At 46.0% G+C, this 19,260-nt stretch overlaps 1 protein-coding gene across 4 annotated transcripts in view; it reads left to right on the top strand.

The window, feature by feature from the left end:
- LOC148347997 (receptor-type tyrosine-protein phosphatase mu-like) overlaps window positions 1-19,260 on the top strand; it is a 198,667-nt gene that overhangs the window by 149,945 nt on the left and 29,462 nt on the right. For all 4 annotated transcript variants that reach the window (XM_088322254.1, XM_088322252.1, XM_088322255.1 and 1 more), the window contains 2 exons: window positions 6,564-6,651; window positions 16,052-16,128. In XM_088322254.1, coding sequence (XP_088178380.1) covers window positions 6,564-6,651; window positions 16,052-16,128 — 165 coding nt within the window. The remainder of the gene's footprint in view (window positions 1-6,563; window positions 6,652-16,051; window positions 16,129-19,260) is intronic.

The raw sequence follows: 19,260 nt of genomic DNA, 5'->3' as shown, positions 1-19,260 counted from the left end.
TTCAAACACACCGATCTGGTGCATTTTTAGAGCAAGATATATGATCGATATGTGCCCCTTTATTCTATTATATTATAGCGCTGTAAGCAACAAATTAATTGTTATTATAACATATAATTCGCACAACAAAAGTAAGTATTTCTGGTACCATGACTAAAATGTTGAAAGAATGAGATAAAATTGACTGCCTTTTCAGCTGCCATCTATACCACTTTGTTATTGTTTAGAATTTGGTGCTCTCACAGCTGGAACCCAGGTTGACTCCAGTTGCATTCACCACCATAGTTTGAGCTGAGAAAAGAGTTTATGCTTAAGAAAGGTAAAAAAAAAAAAAAAAAAAAAAAAAAAGTTAAGAGAGACAAAAAATACTGAAGAAAAAGGGAAATAACATAATAGGAAAGAATAAAATAACAAAAAAGCAGAAAAAGGAAAATAAATGAACAAAAAAGTAAAAACATAACAAAGCAAAAAGAAACAAGAAGAAACAAGGGCAAAAGAAAAATTAATTACAAAAAGGTAAGACAAGGACAAAATAAAATTCTTACAGGACAAAAGATAATAACAAAAAAGAAAAGCAAATAACAAGTGAAAAAATGAAAAAAAAAACATGAGGAAAAAGAAGGAAAAAAATAATTTAAATTAAAAAAGAAAAGGCACAAAAATGAAAAAAGAAAGTAAAAAGAGGGGTGAAGAAAAAGGAAGGGGAAAAACTGAAACAAAAAATAGGGGGCGGGGGGGAATTTTTGTGTACCCATAGTAACAAGTTAGCTGACAAGGATGTCAGATTTCTAATCACTAAATGTTAAACATGTGTTTTTTTGTCTTGATTTGGGGTGGATGCTTGTCATAAGAACAGTTGACAAGCACTAAAACTGTCATGATTACTGATTCGGGTCACCTGCGGCTGCCCGGTTGGCGTCAACAGCCCTGGTCGCTGATTGGCTCCTTGAAACTTTATAAACGCCCCCGGCTCTCGGTTACCGGCATCAGACCGTCCTGCGAACCTATGCTTTTGCTAGGCAAGCACCGTACCCTCTGACAATCTCCTGCTCTGTTCTCTTCTACCTGATTACCTGTTGCCGACCTGTTTCTGGACCCGTTACTGCCCTGCTCTTCTGTCCCGGTCGTACCCTCTGACAATCTCCTGCTCTGTTCTCTTCTACCTGTTTACCTGTTGCCGACCTGTTTCTGGACCCGTTACTGCCCTGCTCTTCTGTCCCGGCCATCGACCTGTTTTTGCCCTGTTTCCTGCCTGATACTTGTTGCCGACCTTTTTTCTGGACTCGATTACCGCCCTTGCTCCCCTGTCCCGGTTACGACCAGCTTTCCTGCCACCCACGACTATCGCCGCTCGACACAGAAGTCCCACTTCCGTGTTCCTGCCATCAGCTGCCCATGTCCGACAATCGTCGATCATGGAAGCAAGCACTGCTCGGTTTTTTCAATAAAACTGAGTTAAACGAACGCCATTGGTCCTGTCCACGTCTCTGGCTCGTGACATAACGGTCTGACCCGAAACGGACCCAGCGAACATTTCTCGCGAGCGCGGATTGGAGAAAGGAGACATGCAGCGTTTGCATCAGACTGAGGGGGAGGTCCGACGGGATGGCGGGTGACGTGTCCGCCATTCTTCGAATTGATCGGCTGCAACAAGAGTGGCAGCCAGCAAGTAACATTGGATGCCCTTGCTCGTCAGCTGCACGCATCGGCCCGTCTTGTTCACCCAAGTTCGCCCAAGCTCTGGACGGTCATCTATTGGGCACGGCAACACAAATTACAGAGCCGGTGGAAATGAGACTGTCTGGGAACCACTGCGAGCGGATAAGTTTCCACTTGCTTCCTTCCCCCGGTTAATCGCTTGTCCTGGGACATCAGTGGCTGGTTAAGCACAACCCTCGCTTGGACTGGCGGACAGGGGCGGTTCTGGAGTGGGGGGCTGAATGCCACCGAACCTGTCTCTACACAGCCTCTCATCTTATCCTGTCCAGGCTTCCTCCCGCAATGCCTGATCTGTCCGGGGTTCCCGTCTGCTTGCCTGATTCGCCTGTCCGCCTGCCCGACTCGTCCGTCCGCCGGCCTGCCATGCCCATCTGTCTGCCTGCCATGGTTGCCTGCCTGCCTGATTCACCCGTCCGCCTGTCTGACTCTTATGCTCGCCAGTCTGACTCTTCTGCCCGCCAGTCAGATTCTTCTGCTCGCCCGTCCGACTCTTCCGACTCTCCCGTCTGCCAGCTCGACTCTCCCGCTTGCCAGGCCTGTTTGTCGGCCTGCCATGCTGGTGTGCTTGCCTGATTAACAACTCTGGCTCGTCAGTCTGCCTACCCGATTCTTCTTCCGCCTGCCCACCCGACTCTTCCTCCGCCTGCATGCCCGACTCTTTGCCCGCCTGCATGCCTGGCCACCGGTATCGACGTCCGTCTGCCCGCCTGTCTCGACATCCGTCCGCCCGCCTGTCTCGACGTCCGTCCGCCCGCCTGTCTGTTTTGATTACTGATTCGAGTCACCTGTGGCTGACCCATTGATGCCAACAGCCCTGGTCGCTGATTGGCTCTTTGCCACTTTTTAAGCCCCCCGGCTCCCTGTTACCGGCGTCAGACCGTCCTGCAAACCTAGGCTTTTGCTAGGCAAGCACCGTACCCTCTGACAATCTCTTGTTCTGTTTTCTCCTGCCTGATTACCTGTTGCCGACCTGTTTCTGGACCCGTTTCTGCTCTGCTCTTCTGTCCTGGCCATCGACCTGTTTTGCCCTGTTTCCTGCCTGGTACCTGTTGCCGACCACGACGTGTTTTGCCCTGTTTCCTGCCCGATACCTGTTGCCGACCACGACGTGTTTTGCCCTGTTTCCTGCACGATACCTGTTGCCGACCACGACCTATTTTGCCCTGTTTCCTGCATGATACTTGTTGCCGACCCTTTTCCTGGACCTTGCTCCCCTAACCTGGTTACCGACCAGCTTTCCTGCCACCCACGACTATCGCCGCTTGACACAGAAGTACCACTTCCGTGTTCCTGCCATCAGCTGCCCATGTCAGACGATCGTCGGATCGTGGAAGCAAGCACTGCTCTCTTTTTTTCAATAAAACTGAGTTAAACGAACGGTATTGGGTCCTGTCCCCGTCTCTGGCTTTATCATGGAAATGATAATGATGTAAAAGTTCTCTTATTATCAAGATTCATATATTTGCAAGTCTTTATAGGAAAATAGTGAGGATAATCAGAATAACATGCTTGTTAACCCCCTTGCTTTTCCTTTATTGATTCATCTCGTTGGACAGCTTAACGAGGTAAGAGCATCAACCTTATTTTTTTTACCCCAGTAATTCCTTCATACATTCATATGTTCATCCACTTAGACCAGAGGTGAGCAAACTAGGGCCTGCAGGCCATGTGCAGCCCGGCAGGCTTTTTCATCCGGCCTGCCTTATGAAAATGGTCCAAATAGAATGAGAAAGTAAAAGTAAAAACAGTACTATTTAATAACTATTTTTTTGGGTGGGGTTTCTAGATTTTCCCCTATATTCCCTTTGTGTGTCTACAACAAATACACTACTACCCGAAATACCAGAAACATACTACAAAATTACTGCAAAACTAAATATCCAATTGAGTGCTTAAAGACAGGGCCCTCATATATTATGTCAAAAATACCTTTAGAGTAATACTACTATAAAAAATACTACTAAGTAATATTACGACAAATACTACAAAAATACTACTACCGAAATATTAGGAGAGAAATACTATGAATATACAACTGCAGTAATATTACAAAAAATACTAGAGCAATACTACTATTGAAATACTACACGAATACTGCTATGGAAATACTGCAAAATATTACAGTAATACTTCAAACAAATTTCTGAAGAAATACTCACAAAACACTCCTACAGTAATACTATAAAAGAAAGATACTAAAAAAATGTTACAACAAATTCTACAAAAATACTACTACAGAAATACTACTAAAATACAACTACATTAATACTACAAAACTACCTCAGATATATTACAAAATTCTACTGTGGAAATACTACAAAAATTGTACTGAAATATTACAAAAATACTTTAGAAAGCTGCAAATTAGTACTGATGAAAAACTACAAAAATAAGAATAAAGTAAAACTACAAGAATACTAAAACAAAACACTCAAAAAATATGACAAGAGCAATACTGAAAAAAATACCCCCAAAAACTTTGAGAGTAATACTACAAAACTAAAATATATAATATTAATATGATAACAAAATAATATATTTTGTTGTTGGTGACTTCTGCTTTGTCAATCACCGTCACTTGCTGGTCTTGCAAGTGAACATCGCTGAATTCTGTGATTCAGGTTGCTCTAACTTTTTCTCCCGTTTCCTTTTCTCGCCACTTGAAAATAAACCGTAAATTCCGGACTATAAGCCGCTACTTTTTTCCCCAAATTTCAACCCTGCGGCTTATTCAGTGATGCGGCCAATTTATATAATTTTTCTAACAGCCGCCGGCGGCGCTCGAATTCAAGGCACATGACGCAGCTTACAAGCTAAACGCAATCGAGCAGTCCGATAAAGAAGGAAACAGATCTACTGCACGCAAACTTTACCTTGCGAGCGTGTTGCTAGCGTGTTTATGAATAAGGGAGCGTGTAACGACGTCTAAATGATAAAGCCTTTTGCCCATACTGGGGAAGACGACTTTGATGACGTTGGTTGTAATGAGGAAGATGAGGACGGTTTACCGTGCTTTCTGCAAGTATGGTGTGATTTTTTTTTTTAACAGACCGGTTCACTGTGCTGCGAGCGTGTTGCTAGTAGCGTTTTGCTACCCTTCACAGGCACGGTTTGGGATAAAAGTTATAATATTATTATTAAAGCTTTAAAAACTCTCTCGGTGTACCGTCTTTCTTTGTAAATATGTGTAACCATGTATAATATGTATTTGCAACTGTATATTTTTGTAACGTATTTATTTTGGACACTTATTCTGATAAGGCTTGCACTGACCAATTAAAAAGAAGGGGTGTAACAGACGCGGGGGATGACAGAAGTGGGGACCGGTAAAGGTGAGTGTTTGTGGACACGACAGACAATAGTGGATATATATTTTTCCCACCCTTACCTTTGGAAATATACACTTTTTTTCCTTGGATTACTTTGAACGGGACCCGGACTCTGCAGGTCTGCAACCAATGTCAACTACCGGTATCATTTTCCGTAAATTTGCCAGCTGTGGTTTTTGAACTGCGTACTTTATGTTCAGTTAAAATCGCAGGACTCAAAGTAGGGTTTGAGTTAATTCTGTCATTTTGTTACATGTTTTAATGTGGACGCATGCGGCTTATATGCAGGTGCGGCTTGTGTAAGTACAAAAGCGGCTATCCTCTTAAAATGTGGTGGGTGCGGCTTATAATCAGGTGCGCTCTATAGTCCGGAATTTGAGGTACATCTTATTTAGCTTTCACTGTGAGCCTATCAAAACCAAATACCAATAAAAGGAATATATGTATACTTCAGCATAAAGGAAAATATTGGATTAGCCCTTGACCCCACTTTGAAACCCAATGTGGCCCCTGACTCCAAATATTTGCCCACCCCTAAATTTAGACGATTATTTTATTTGTATTGCTTGGAAATCAGTCTCTGCGGATTCAAATGATTGCCTCATCAGCAAAGTATTACCCAAACTCTACTGTTTAAGGAACTGTGTGTAAGGAGAGAAACACTTAAAGATATCAACAACTCTTACCCTCAGGAATTCCTATCCTCCCTTTTTTAGATTTTTACCCCTCTCCCAAACCCCTTGTTTAAATGTACACATCATTAAAATATTCACCCCATTTGAAGCAGGTGTGTTGAAGGAGGAAAACATTCAAGACAGTTGTTACAAAGTTTGACCCTCAGGAATCCCTAACCTTCTAATTTTGGGTATAAAGAAATAAAAATAGAGAGAAAGGAAGAAAAAAGGGCAGAAAGAGACATATACTGAAACAAGTGGAGGGAGAAATAAAAAGGGTGAAAAAAAGAGAAGAGAAACATAGAAAAAGAAAGAATGAGCGTAAGAAAAAGAAAAGAGATAAGAGAAGTAGACAGAGAAAATAAAAAAAAGAGAGAGAGAAAGATTGAAAAAGAGACTAAAGGGAGAGAGAGAGAGAGAGAGAGAGAACAAATATAGAAGAAATTGAGAGGAAGAGAGATAAAATAGAACTTGAGAACAAAATAAATACAGCTCCAGTTACAGTTGCTCTGCGTGTGTTGCCTGGCTTTACTGGCATCCATTGGACATATTTCAAACTGCAAGTCATTGTTCTCTTTTCTTGCAAGTTTGACACAGCTGACCTAAATCCTTTTGGAATATTTTGCTCTTACGTAGCGCCCCCTGGAGTTTGATCTATAAGCTTTTGACGTGTCACACAGCTGCAAAGGAAGCCAGAAACAAAAGAAGGAAAAAGTAAAGAATGGAAGGAAAAAGCAGACATTTTTCTCTCATTTCACCGCTATCTGCATTCTCACCGTCCACGCCCGTCACACATTGCTGCTGAGTTTGATTTTTTTTTCTCTTGTGTTCTTTTGTTCAGAGCTTCTTGGAGGGTCAGTCGGCACCTTGGGACTCAGCCAAGAAGGACGAAAACCGAATGAAAAACCGCTACGGGAATATCATTGCGTGTATGTATGCTAACACATATTTAAAGGGGCAGTGTGCGAGACGTAACGACGCCTAATGTGGTAAAAAGACTCAGTTTGTTTAAATAAAATACTATTTATCCTAGGTACAAGCAAAAACATATGTACTATCTCTAAAACATGATTCTCTTTATGTTACACAACTTCCCCCCCCCCAACTTTCATTCTCTAGCCACTCACATTAGTCACTTGGCTACAGGCTATGGCTTGCTGCCACCAGCTACTGTTATTGTTAGCTGCTCCTGCTTCAACTTAAGCATCATCTGCATTGTGCAACTGACATCGATGAGTTCTGTGATTCAGGCATATTTTATTTTTTCCCACTGTTTCACTCACTTTACTCACTCTAGTAATTTGGCTTCTGTCTATGGTTGGTTGCTAGATTAGATTGTTATTGTTAGCTGCCCCTGTTTTGTCCTTCAGTGTCTCTCGCCGTCCACACCTGAGCCCTGCATGTGATGGTCGCTTGGAGTCCCTTGATTTCCACTGTTCTCTTTCTCTCTGGCCAGCACGGCAGAGCAGTGGTTAGCACGTGTGCAGCATAGTTCTGAGGTCATGAGATCTAACCTTCCTGTGTGGAGTTTGCATGTTCTTCCTGTGCTTGCGTGGGTTTCCTCCGGGCACTCTGGTTTCCTTCCACAATCCAAAAAACATGCTTGTCAGGTTAATTGGCCGGTCCAAATTGTCCCTAGGTGTGAATGAGTGAGTGAGTTGTCTGTCTCTGTGTGCCCTGCGACTGGCTGGCAACCAATTTAGGGTGTCCCCTGCCCACTGTCCGAAGATAGCTGCGATGGGCTCCAGCAACCCAGCGACCTTACTGAGGATAAGCAGTGATAATGGATGGATGTTCTTTCTCTAGCCACTCATGTTAGCCACATGAATGCAGGCTATGGCCCACTGTCATTTTTATCGTTAGCTGCTTCTGCTTAGTCCTTCAGTGTCACCCACTTTGCAACTTGTCATTCAAGTAAACGTCGCTGATTTCTGTGAGTCAGGCATATTCTACTTTTTCATACTGTTTCTTTCTCTAGCCACTCGTGTTAACATCGCTGCAGTGTACAGCTGGATGCCAGCTACATAGCTGCAGTGTACAGCTGGCTGCCAGCTACATAGCTGCAGTGTACAGCTGGCTGCCAGCTACATAGCTGCAGTGTACAGCTGGCTGCCAGCTACATAGCTGCATTGTACAGCTGGCTGCCAGCTACTTAGCTGCAGCGTATGGCTGGCTGCTAGCCACTTTTGCTAATTTTAGCTGCTCCTGCTTCGTCTTTCAGTGTCACCCCCCTTCTTCAGCCTGTGCTAGCGAACGTTGCGGAATTCTTTAATTCAGGCATATTCCACTGTTTTCCATTGTTCTCTTTTTTAGCCAATCATTTCAGCCACTTGGCTGCAGTCTATGTCTACTTGCTAGCCGTTATTGTTGTTAGCGACTTTGTCTTTGTCCATCAGCGTCACTTTCTGGCAAGCATGTGAACATCGCTGAATTCTGTGATTCAGGTTGCTTTGACATTTTCTCCCCTGTTTCCTTTTCTAGCCACTTATTTTAGCCACTTGCTGACCATTTGCTATTGTTATTATTGTTTTGTGATCCAGGTATCTTGGACTTTTCTTCCCAGTTTCCTTCTCTGCCACTTGTGTTAACCACTTGGCTGCAGGCTACGGTTTGCCATTAGCTGTTATTTTTATTGTTAGCTGCTCTTTTTTGTCCTTCAGTGTAACTTGCCCTCTGCACTTACCCACTTATGTTGGCCACTTTACTATCTCTGATCACATTGAGCGATTGCCTCTTTTCAGTCACTCCAGGTAGATCCTGCTTTCTTGATCTTCTGTTTTTGCCAGCTGGATTAACAGCAGCTTTCATGCTAGTTAAAATTCATTCTTGCTCATGAAAAAAAAATGGAATTCGGCTTTGGAATTTGTTCTCTTTCGGGCTTCTGTAGTGTCACTTTTTTAACGCACATGCTCCATAAAAGGCTACAACGACCTCTAGTGGTGAATTATTAGAATTTTTTTTTAGTTTTTGTAATGAGGGAAAAAAATAATTGTGCGTGATTATTTTGTGCCCCCTGGAGGTGGGGTCCGCTAGCGAGCGCCTGGTGGCCGGCTGGGCACAGCCCGAAGAGACGACAAGGGACCCTCTTCCCATGGGCTCACCACCTGTAGGAGGGCCCAAAGGGGTCGGGTGCATAGAGAGCCTGTGTAGAGACAGGTTCGGTGGCATTCAGCCCCCCACGCACGGCTTGGGCTCTGGTACCAGTCCTCTTGAGAGGGGGTTGGACTCTTTTCCACTCTGGAGTTGCCCGTGGTGAGAGGCGCAGAGCCGGTGTGGGCATATTAGTTGCTCCACGGCTCGGCGCCTGTATGTTGGGGTTCACCCCGGTAGACGAGAGCGTAGCCTCCCTCCGCCTTCGGGTGGGGGGACGGGTCCTGACTGTTGTCTGTGCTTATGCACCAAATAGCAGTTCGGAGTACCCACCCTTCTTGGAGTCCTTAGAGGGTGTGCTTGAGAGCGTGCCCCCTGGGGACACCCTCGTACTGCTGGGAGACTTCAACGCTCACGTGGGCAATGACAGTGAGACCTGGAGGGGCGTGATTGGGAAGAACGGCCCCCCTGACCTGAACCCGAGTGGTGTTTCGTTATTGGACTTCTGTGCCCGTCATGGTTTGTCCATAATGAACACCATGTTCAGACATAAGGGTGTCCATATGTGCACTTGGCACCAGGACACCCTAGGCCAGACCTGGGCACTCCGGTCCTGGAGGGCCATACGTCCTGCCAGATTTTGAAGTTTGCTCTTCTTTAACTCAGGTGATACAAATTATAACCTCGTTAGCAAGCTAGCAAGTGCTCGTTAACGATACTGGTGATTGGAATCACCTGTATTGGATCAGAGAAAACTCAAAAATCATGCAGAACATACGGCCCTCCAGGACCGGAGTGCCCAGGTCTGCCCTAGGCCGTAGTTCGATGATCAATTTTGTTGTCGTTTCGTCGGACCTGCGCCGCATGTTCTGGACACTCGGGTGAAGAGAGGGGCGGAGCTGTCAACTGATCACCACCTGGTGGTGAGTTGGCTTCGATGGTGGGGGAAGACGCCGGCCCGACCCGGCAGACCCAAGCGTGTTGTGAGGGTCTGTTGGGAACGGCTGGCCGAATCTCAGAAGAAGAAGTTTCAATTCAGAACTTTGCCCATGTCCCGAGGGAGGCGGGGGACATTGAGTCCGAATGGACCATGTTCCGCGGCTCCATTGTCAAAGCGGCTGATCGGAGCTGTGGCCATAAGGTAGTCGGTTCCTGCCGCGGCAGCAACCCTCAGACCCGTTCGTGGTCACCGGCGGTGAGGGATGCCGTCAAGCTGAAGAAGGAGTCTTATCGGGCCTTCATGGCCTGTGGGACTCTGGAAGCAGCTGGCAGGTATCGGCTGGCCAAGCGGAATGTGGCTTCGGCGGTTGCCGAGGAAAAAACTCGGGCATGGGATGAGTTTGGCGAGGCCATGGAAGCCGACTTCCGAACGGTTTCGAGGAAATTCTGGTCCACCATCCGGCGTCTTAGGGGGGGGAAGCGGTGTGCCGTCGACACTGTGTATAGTGCCGATGGAGCGCTGCTGACCTCGACCCGGGACGTTGTGAATCGGTGGGCGGAGTACTTCGAAGACCTCCTCAATCCCACCGACACGTCTTCCTCTGGGGAAGCAGAGCCTGAGGACTCTGGGTTGGGCTCTCGTATCACTGGGGTTGAAGTCACCGAGGTGGTCAAAAAACTCCTCGGTGGCAGGGCCCCAGGGGTTGATGAGATCCGCCCGGAGTTCATTAGGGCTCCGGATGATGTGGGCGTGTCATGGTTGACATGCCTCTGCAACATCGAGTGGACATCGGGGACGGTGCCTCTGTCCTGGCAGACTGGGATGGTGGTTCCCGTCTTTAAGAAGGGGGACCGGAAAGTGTGTTCCAACTACAGGGGAATCACATTTGCCAGCCTCCCTGTTAAGGTCTATTCAGGAGTACTGGAGAGGAGGGTCCGCCAGGAAGTCGAATCTCGGATTCAGGAGGAACAGTGTGGTTTTCTTCCTGGCCGTGGAACACTGGACCAGCTCTATACACTCTGCAGGGTCTTTGAGGCTGCATAGGAGTTTGCCTGTCCGGTCTACATCTGTTTTGTGGACTTGGAGAAGGCATTCGACCGTGTTCCTCGGGAGGCCCTGTGGGGGGTGCTTCGGGAGTATGGGGTACCGCACAGTCTTATCCGGGCTGTGCGGTCCCTGTATGCCCGGTGCCAGAGTCTGGTCCGCATTGCCGGCAGTAAGTCGGATTCGTTCCCGGTAAGGGTTGGGCTCCGCCAGCGCTGCACTTTGTCACCGATTCTGTTCATAACTTTTATGGACAGAATTTCTAGGCGGATTCCGGTTTGGGGCCTCAGCATTGCGTCACTGCTTTTTGCAGATGACGTAGTGCTGTTGGCTTCCTCAGGCCGTGATCTTCAGCTCTCGTTGGAGCAATTCGCAGCTGAGTGTGAAGCGGCTGGGATGAGGATCAGCACCTCCGAGGCCATGGTTCTCAGTCGGAAAAGGGTGGTATGCTCCCTCCGGGTCGGGGAGGAGGTCTTGCCCCAAGTGGAGGAGTTCAAGTATCTTTGGGTCTTGTTCACGAGTGAGGGTAAAATGGGACGGGAGATCGACAGACGGGTCGGTGCAGCGTCTGCCGTCATTCGGACCCTGTACCGTTCAGTCGTGGTGAAGAGGGAGCTGAGCCGAAAGGCAAAGCTCTCGATCTACGTTCCTACCCTCACCTATGGTCATGAACTTTGGGTCATGACCGAAAGAACAAGTGGCCGAAATGAGTTTCCTCCGCAGGGTGGCTGGGTTCTCCCTTAGACATAAGGTGAGAAGCTCAGTTATCCGCGAGGGACTCTGTGTAGAGCCACTGCTCCTCCGCGTTGAGAGGAGCCAGTTGAGGTGGCTCGGGCATCTAATAAGCATGCCTCCTGTACGCCTCCCTCGGGAGGTGTTCCGGGCATGTCACACCAGCAGGAGGCCCCGGGGGCGACCCAGGACACGTTGGAGAGACTGTCTCTTGGCTGGCTTGGGAACGCCTCGGGGTCCCGTCGGATGAGCTGGAGGAGGTGGCTAGGGATAGGGACGTCTGGGCTTCCCTTTTAACGCTGCTGCCCCCGCGACCCGACCTCGGATAAGCGGAAGACAATGGATGGAAAGATGGATATTTTGTGCCCAATTCAATTCCTTGTCCCATTCCTTTGTAGTGTACCAGTTGTGGCCACTGGGGACAGTATGATAGACATGATTCGTACAAGTGCTTGAAATCCTTGAAAATGCTTGATGTTTTATGTTTTGTTCTCAAGGATTGAAAAGTGCTTGATATTTGGGTGAAGTGCTTGTAAATGCTTGAAGTTCTTGCGATGTTTCACAACAAGTCTACTTAAAAATGATGCTGACACTGATCTCACTTATCTCTGGTGGCTTGGTTTGCTATGTATTTTGCCCCTTGAGATTATCGGCAGCTGTCTTTTTTTTCCTTTTTCTTTGTTTTTTTTAAAATAATTATTCTCAAGTCTTTTTGGCGCAGCTCTTCGGTGAATATCAATCATCTGGTAATGTGTTCATTATGACAAATCACCACCTGATGGCAATAGTGGCTTTGATCAGATCTTTGTCAACAACATCGTGCTGAGTTTTGCTACCTTTACGACGCCGTATGGCAGCGTGTAGGGGGCCCATATGCCGGGAATTGGCAGCCGAGTATGCAAAGTGTGTTTGAAAAACAAATATATCAGTGCAGACTGTTCACGCTTCAAAGTTTCATTCCTCCTAAAAAAAAAAAAAAGATGACAATGTCCCTTCATCGTAGCAGAGAGGGATGATGTCTAGTGTACGTCTGCGATCGCCATGACGACTGGAATCATGTGACACCTTCACCGAAAACATCTGGGGCTGAAAAGTTCTTGCAAAGTTCATGCATCGTACATACTCAGTTAATCTTGTATTTTCATTCTAAATTTTTAGAATCTTCTTTTATGTATACATGTGCAGTACATAGTTTCTGAGTTTCTATTTTTACGCTGCGAACTCTGTGAACAGCAATGTAAAAATGTCATTGTGCAGGTAGTACTGTGCATATGACAATAAACGCTTTGAATTGAATTGAGTTGAATACATAAGTTCATTGTTATTGCAATTAAATGTTATTTTGCAAGCAAAGTGTCCTCGTGTTTATAGAAAGCGTTTCTTAGATAGGAGAGGTATCACAAATATTTATAAAACAAAAGCTTCTGCTTGAAGTAACGCCCTTTTTTCAGACATTTTCTTTGAAACGGGTGTTTTCAAGAAATTTAGCAATGTTTAACTGTTGTTTAATAAACTTGTGTTTTTCAACACTCTTTGAGGCAAAGCATACTTTTTTTTCATTATTAAATCCATTGACGTCCTCTCTCCCTATTTTGAGTGTTTAATATAGTGTAAACATGATTCTTATATCAAAAAAATAATTTATTAGGTATAGTTCTCTGTACTACCTCATGATCATATGAACACTATATGAAAGGAATGAAAAAATAGCAGTCTGCTGCTACCTACTGATACGGATGAATGTTCCAGTTACTTGGCTGATGACTGGAATAAATCAATGATTTGGAACAATGGCATTCTTTTTTGCAAAGATAAAACTGTTGAATATCTTGCAGGACACTAGACAGCGTCACTGCATACTAGTGTGCTGCTGCACACTGGTTGAAAAACCCTGTACTAAACAATGGTAAAAGCTAGAAGCCTACCCTACTTTTATTCTAATGAAAGATGAGAATTCAAGATTTCTTTTAACATGTTTAATAAAAATAGACCCCAATCAGTGCGGATAGGTCAGAACAGTTCAGATGTCATCTACCTCAGCACGGGCTCGACTCATGCGTGGCATGTCAACGCGCCAAAGTGCACCGTCACATCAAGGCCCCATTGGTACCATTCGCCATCCCCGAACGGAAGTTTGACCACGTTAACATTGACCTGGTGGGCCCACTGCCCCCTTCACACGGTTTCACTTACCTCCTGACGATGGTGGACAGGACGACCCGTTGGCCTGAAGCAGTTCCGCTGACTTCCACCTCAGCTGTCGATGTGGCCCGGGCGTTCATCGGCACATGGGTCGCCCGTTTTGGACCCCCTGCAGATCTCTCATCTGACAGGGGCGCACAGTTCACCTCCGAGATGTGGAACACGGTTGCCGAGAGCCCGGGAGTCAAACTTCACCGCACCACTGCCTACCACCCCCAGGCTAATGGGTTGTGCGAGCGGTTCCACCGCTCGATGAAAGCGGCCCTGCGCGCCAGCCTGACCGATGGGGACTGGGTCGATAAGCTACCCTGGGTCATGCTGGGACTGAGGACCGCTCCCAAAGAGGACCTTCAGTGCTCTTCAGCTGAGTTGGTTTACGGTCAAGTGCTGCGGGTGCCAGGTGATTTCATCCCAGACCCAACGACACCCTGGGCTGCATCCAGGGAGAAGTCCATCTTGCAGGGCACTGCAGGAGCGTTTGTGCCTATCCCCACATCGCGACACGGCAGGCCAGTTTCACGGGTTCCCTCCAACCTGCGCTCGACTGGTTTTGTTTTCATTCGCCACGATGCCCACCGCGGACCATTGCGCCCTCCTTATGATGGACCGTTTAAGGTCCTGCAGCATGGTGACAAGACCATGGTCGTGGACATTGGTGGTAGGCCAGAGACTGTCTCCGTGGACAGGGTTAAGCCTGCCCACATGGATATGTCCAAGCCATTGGAACTGGCCCAAGCCCCACGGCGCGGCCGTACTCCTGCGACACGACCCTCCGGCCCCGTGGGTACCCACTCTGACCCTCCGCCCCCAGCACCTGTGGGCTCTCCAACTGAGTCCACAAGCTCTCACCCCCCCGCTGTTCCAGCTCCTTGTACCCGCAGTGGCCGGGTCAGCGTCCCAACCAGGCACAGAGACTTTGACTATGGGTGAATTCTGGGGGGGCTTGTGTAGTGGGTTGTACATAATTCACCCACGGAACTATTGTCCTAAGCCCCTTGCTGTTCACCTTGATGACACACGACTGCGTCCCTAGGTCCGCCACAAACCACATCGTGAAGTATGCTGACGACACAACAGTGGTGGGCCTCATCAGGGATGACAACGACCTGGCCTACAGAGAGGAGGTGGAGCAGTTGGTGGGCTGGTGCAGGGACAACAGCCTGGTCCTGAATGTCGACAAAACTAAAGAGATCATTGTCGACTTTAGGAAAAACCAGCCCAACCATGCCCCACTTTGCATCAACAACAAGGCTGTGGAGGTTGTCAGCAGTATCAAGTTCCTAGGGGTGCACATTACAAACAAACTCTCCTGGTCCGTAAACACTGCATCACTGGTTAAGAGGGCACAGCAGCGCCTGTACTTCCTGCGGAGGATGAGGAGAGCCCACCTGCCCCCACCCTCCCTCATTACATTCTACAGGGGCACCATAGAGAGTATCCTGACCAACTGTATCTCTGTGTGGTGTGGAGGCTGCAGCGCTACCGACTGGGGTAGTGTGAGGAGGGTAACGAGGACAGCAGAGAAAATAATCGGGACTACACTTCCCTCCATTCAGGACATTGGCCAGAAGCACTGCCTATCCCATGCAAAAAACATTACCGGGGACCCCTCTCACCCCCATCATGGACTGTTCACTCTGCTAGCCTCTGGGAAGAGGTACTGCAGTGTGCGGTGCAGGACCACCAGGCTCCGCAATAGTCTAGTCCCCCTGGCCATTAGACTGTTAAATGGTCAATCTAACATATAGTTAACTTAAATCTAAACGGCTGCTAATCTGACTTTTGCACTACTGGCAGTTTTTTTTATAGCTTGCCACTCCTTGCACATTGCTCTCTGCACTATTGTAATTACAGCGTTATTGTTACAGTGTTAATGTTACTGTGTACCTGACTTGTTAACCTGACTGCCCATTTTGCACATCTGGTTAGCTACTCTTCTTGCACTATCGGCACTATGGTAAAATACTACACGTAGCCAAAATACAATACAACATTTTTTATATCTGTACATTCAAGGAAACTGTGGGGGTCAGATGCATCGACATTTCGTTCTGTATAGACGTGTACTAGAATGACAATAAAGTAGATCTGAATCTGAATCTGAATCTGAAAGCTACAAAACTAAGTTTTCTGTAGGCCTTCAAAAATAAGTCAAAATGGCCAAAATCGAGAGAAACGTCTAGCTCTGAATGAGTTAAGGGTCGGTCAAGAAATTGAAAAATTGGTTTTGAAGGTCCTTAAAAAGTGCTTAAATTCAGCCATGAAAAATGTGTACAAATGAATAAAGGTTTGTGACAAATTGTTATTTGTGTATGTTTCAGACGACCATTCTCGTGTCCGTCTTCAGCCCCAAGATGGAGAAAAAGGCTCAGACTACATCAATGCCAACTACGTAGACGTGAGTAACACAAAACCCACAAAATACCCCAAATCGATTTATTTGCTCGTATTTCATCATTGGCGTCAAAAGCAGCCGGCAAAAACGTGCACTTTTTTTCCGACGCGCACGCACACTCAATAGTCTGTTGCCTTTAAAGGTCAAAGCAAAAGATGGCTTCCCTCTCTGTTTCCGTGGCAACAGCGGTCATTCTGGATGCAAGCAATGTGTACTGAGTAAACAAACACGAAAGGTCTGAGCGCCCGCCCATCTTTTGTTTTGCCGCCAAGATGCTTGGGGGAAAAAAAAAAAAGAGTTGAAACACCCCCCACGTCTCAACAATGTGCCATGGCTGTCAATAAAATCGAAAAGTTACAGCATTTCCTGTAGAAAACAGTGGATAAGATTAAAAATTAGAAGTCGATTTATTATCTCGCAGGCCAGTGATATATTTGGGAATTTCACACAAGTTGGTTCCGGCATTTTTATCTATTTGACAGGCCAGTAATTTGGGCTCAGATGCAGCCGAGCCTCTCTCTCCATCCCTCCCGCCTTTTGTCTTGGACGCTACCCACCCCGCTCCTTTTGATTGGATAAGCGCTTGGGGGCAGGGCCACTGAAGCAGGAATGATAACGTTAGAGATGAGTAAACAGCAGCAGCTCTGCTAACTCCTGAGTCTCGACACACATGTGAATCAAGACCTGTAATAATATTGCCAAGTCCGTAAAAATGCAGGAAAGCACATTCAGGTGGAGACTGATGTATCACCTCTTATCATGACATTAGTTGGTCGGTCAAGCGTGTGTGTTTATGATTGAGAGAGAGCATAAACACCCTGCTAAAGTGGAAGGCTGAGTAATGAGCTGTTACCATAACATTAGTTGGGCAATCTCAATTGAAGTGCCCATACTCAGTTTGCGAGCCCTGTTGATTTTTCGATATACATTTTGTTTTAAGTTAATTTAAGTCATGTTGGTTATATTGACATTTTTATTATTGTTTTGTGAAACGAAAAAAAGGGAGCTATTAGAGATTTTATTTACTGTACCTTAATTAAAGTTCCTGCTAAATCTAGTTTTATTTCTCGCACTGTTAGTTTATGGTTTAAGTTAAAGGTTAGTCATGTTATTTGTGTTGAAATTCTCATATATTTAATGTAAAAGGTTTCAAACAGCTATTAAAGTTGTTTTAGATTTTTTTATAATTATTCGTGGTTTATTTTTTTCCTTATTTAAGATTTTTACGCCATTTGTAAGGTTTTACAACAAATGTATATCGGCTCCAAATATTTGTTATCGTCCTCTTTTTACTAATAATCAGCATTAGCCCTGAAAAACCCATATCAGACGATCCTTAATGAAAATGCATACAGTAATATGTAGGTAATAATGTATAGGTGTGCGTTACCACACAATGTTTTGCTGTATACTTCCGTACTTTGGCAATGATTGATCAATCAATACAGACAACAGAAAGTCTTTCAACAATATACTATACAAGCCCTGTTTACAGCCATACCACCCTGAGAATTGCTGATCTCAGGATGTTATGCAGTTTCGGGGCTGGTTAGTACCGTGATAGGAGACCGCCTGAGAATACCTGGTGCTGTAAGTAGGTCATTTGGCGCACACTGCTGTGACAGCACTGACAGTACCCCGAGCACAGTCAGTGAAAATGAATTTCCCCATGGATAATAAATTGAATTATAAATTACTATTTTAGAGTAGCACGGCGGCGCAGTGGTTAGCGCTTGTGCGGCACAGTTCATGTCTCGGGAACCTGTCTTGGGTTCAAATCCAGCTCCAGACTTCCTGTGCGGAGTTTGTATGTTCTCCCCGTGCTTGCGTGGGTTTCCTCCGGGCACTCCGGTTTCCTCCCACATTCCAAAAACATGCATTTCAGGTGAATTGGCCGGTCTAAATTGTCCCTAGGTGTGAATGAGCGAATGAGCTGTCTGTCCCTGTGTGCCCTGCGACTGGCTGGCAACCAGTTCAGGGTGTCCCCTGCCCACTGCCTGGAGATGGCTGGGATGGGCTCCAGCCCCCCGCGACCCTAATGAGGATAAGCGGTACGGCTAATGAGATGAGATTACTATTTTACTTACAAATACATATTAACCCCATAGGTCATTGACGCACAGGTGAAGAAGTTGAGAGGCCGTTTAAGCTATCAGAATGCACTTTGCAAATCAGTGTTTGTCGATTTGTGAGTAAAATAATGTGATAATGAGATAATGCTTTAATGTAGTCTTGTCAAACTCAGTTTGGCTCTGGGGCCCGATCCAGACTTTCTGTTCTCAGGCAAGCTGGCTCAGAAAACGTATGTCAACTTCAATTTTTTTATCTTGCTGTAGGTTTTCAGTATTATGCTTAGTTATTCAGCCTAGTACTACTTGGTATACTACCCCTCTAACATCCATTTTGCTCTCCAACGTTCGCTCTCTGGACAATAAACTGGACCATTTAACAACTGGAAGTGGCATCGAACCGCGAGATGACGAACTGCTGCGCTAAAATTCTGACGAAGACATGGTTAATCTTATCTATCCCGGCTGACGTTCAAAGAAACTGTGCGGGTCAGATGTATCGACATTTCGTTCTGTATACACGTGTACACGAATGACAATAAAGTGAATCTGAATACATATTAAAATTATGGATGATAAAGCATCTTATTTAAGCTAAATATAGCAGCTTGGTGGCTTTGGGGTAGGGCGCCCGCCCTGAGACTGGGAGGTCGCTTTTTCAAGCCTCGGCCGGGTCATACCTAAGACTTACAACATTGGTATTCATTGCCTCCCTGCTTGGCGCTCAGCATTAGGGGTTGGAATTGGGGGGTTTGGTCACCTAATGACTCCCAACACATCAGTTGGGTTGGGCAAGGGGGCTGGGAATCCCCTTTTGTATCGATTTCCCAGAAAGAGTCAGAAAAAGACTAGCCACCTCCCACTAAGGGGACATGGCTCTGGTATATATATATAATGATGTATGTATAATATCTATTCAAAAACAATGGTAAAAAAAAAACAATTTTCATGTTTGACATTGAATGTGTTAATTGGTTAGTTTCAACTGTTGAGTGAACGCAGCTGAGTGAATGCAGTTTTACACCTGAACCAACTCACCATTCTATACACAGCCAAGTCTGAGCTT

This window comes from Urocampus carinirostris, chromosome 18 (assembly GCF_059441175.1).
Source record: "Urocampus carinirostris isolate Australia breed hairy pipefish chromosome 18, RoL_Ucar_1.0, whole genome shotgun sequence".
Lineage (NCBI taxonomy): Eukaryota > Metazoa > Chordata > Actinopteri > Syngnathiformes > Syngnathidae > Urocampus > Urocampus carinirostris.
Note: the sequence above shows the minus strand (reverse complement) of the source record. Positions and strands in the feature narration are given on the sequence as shown.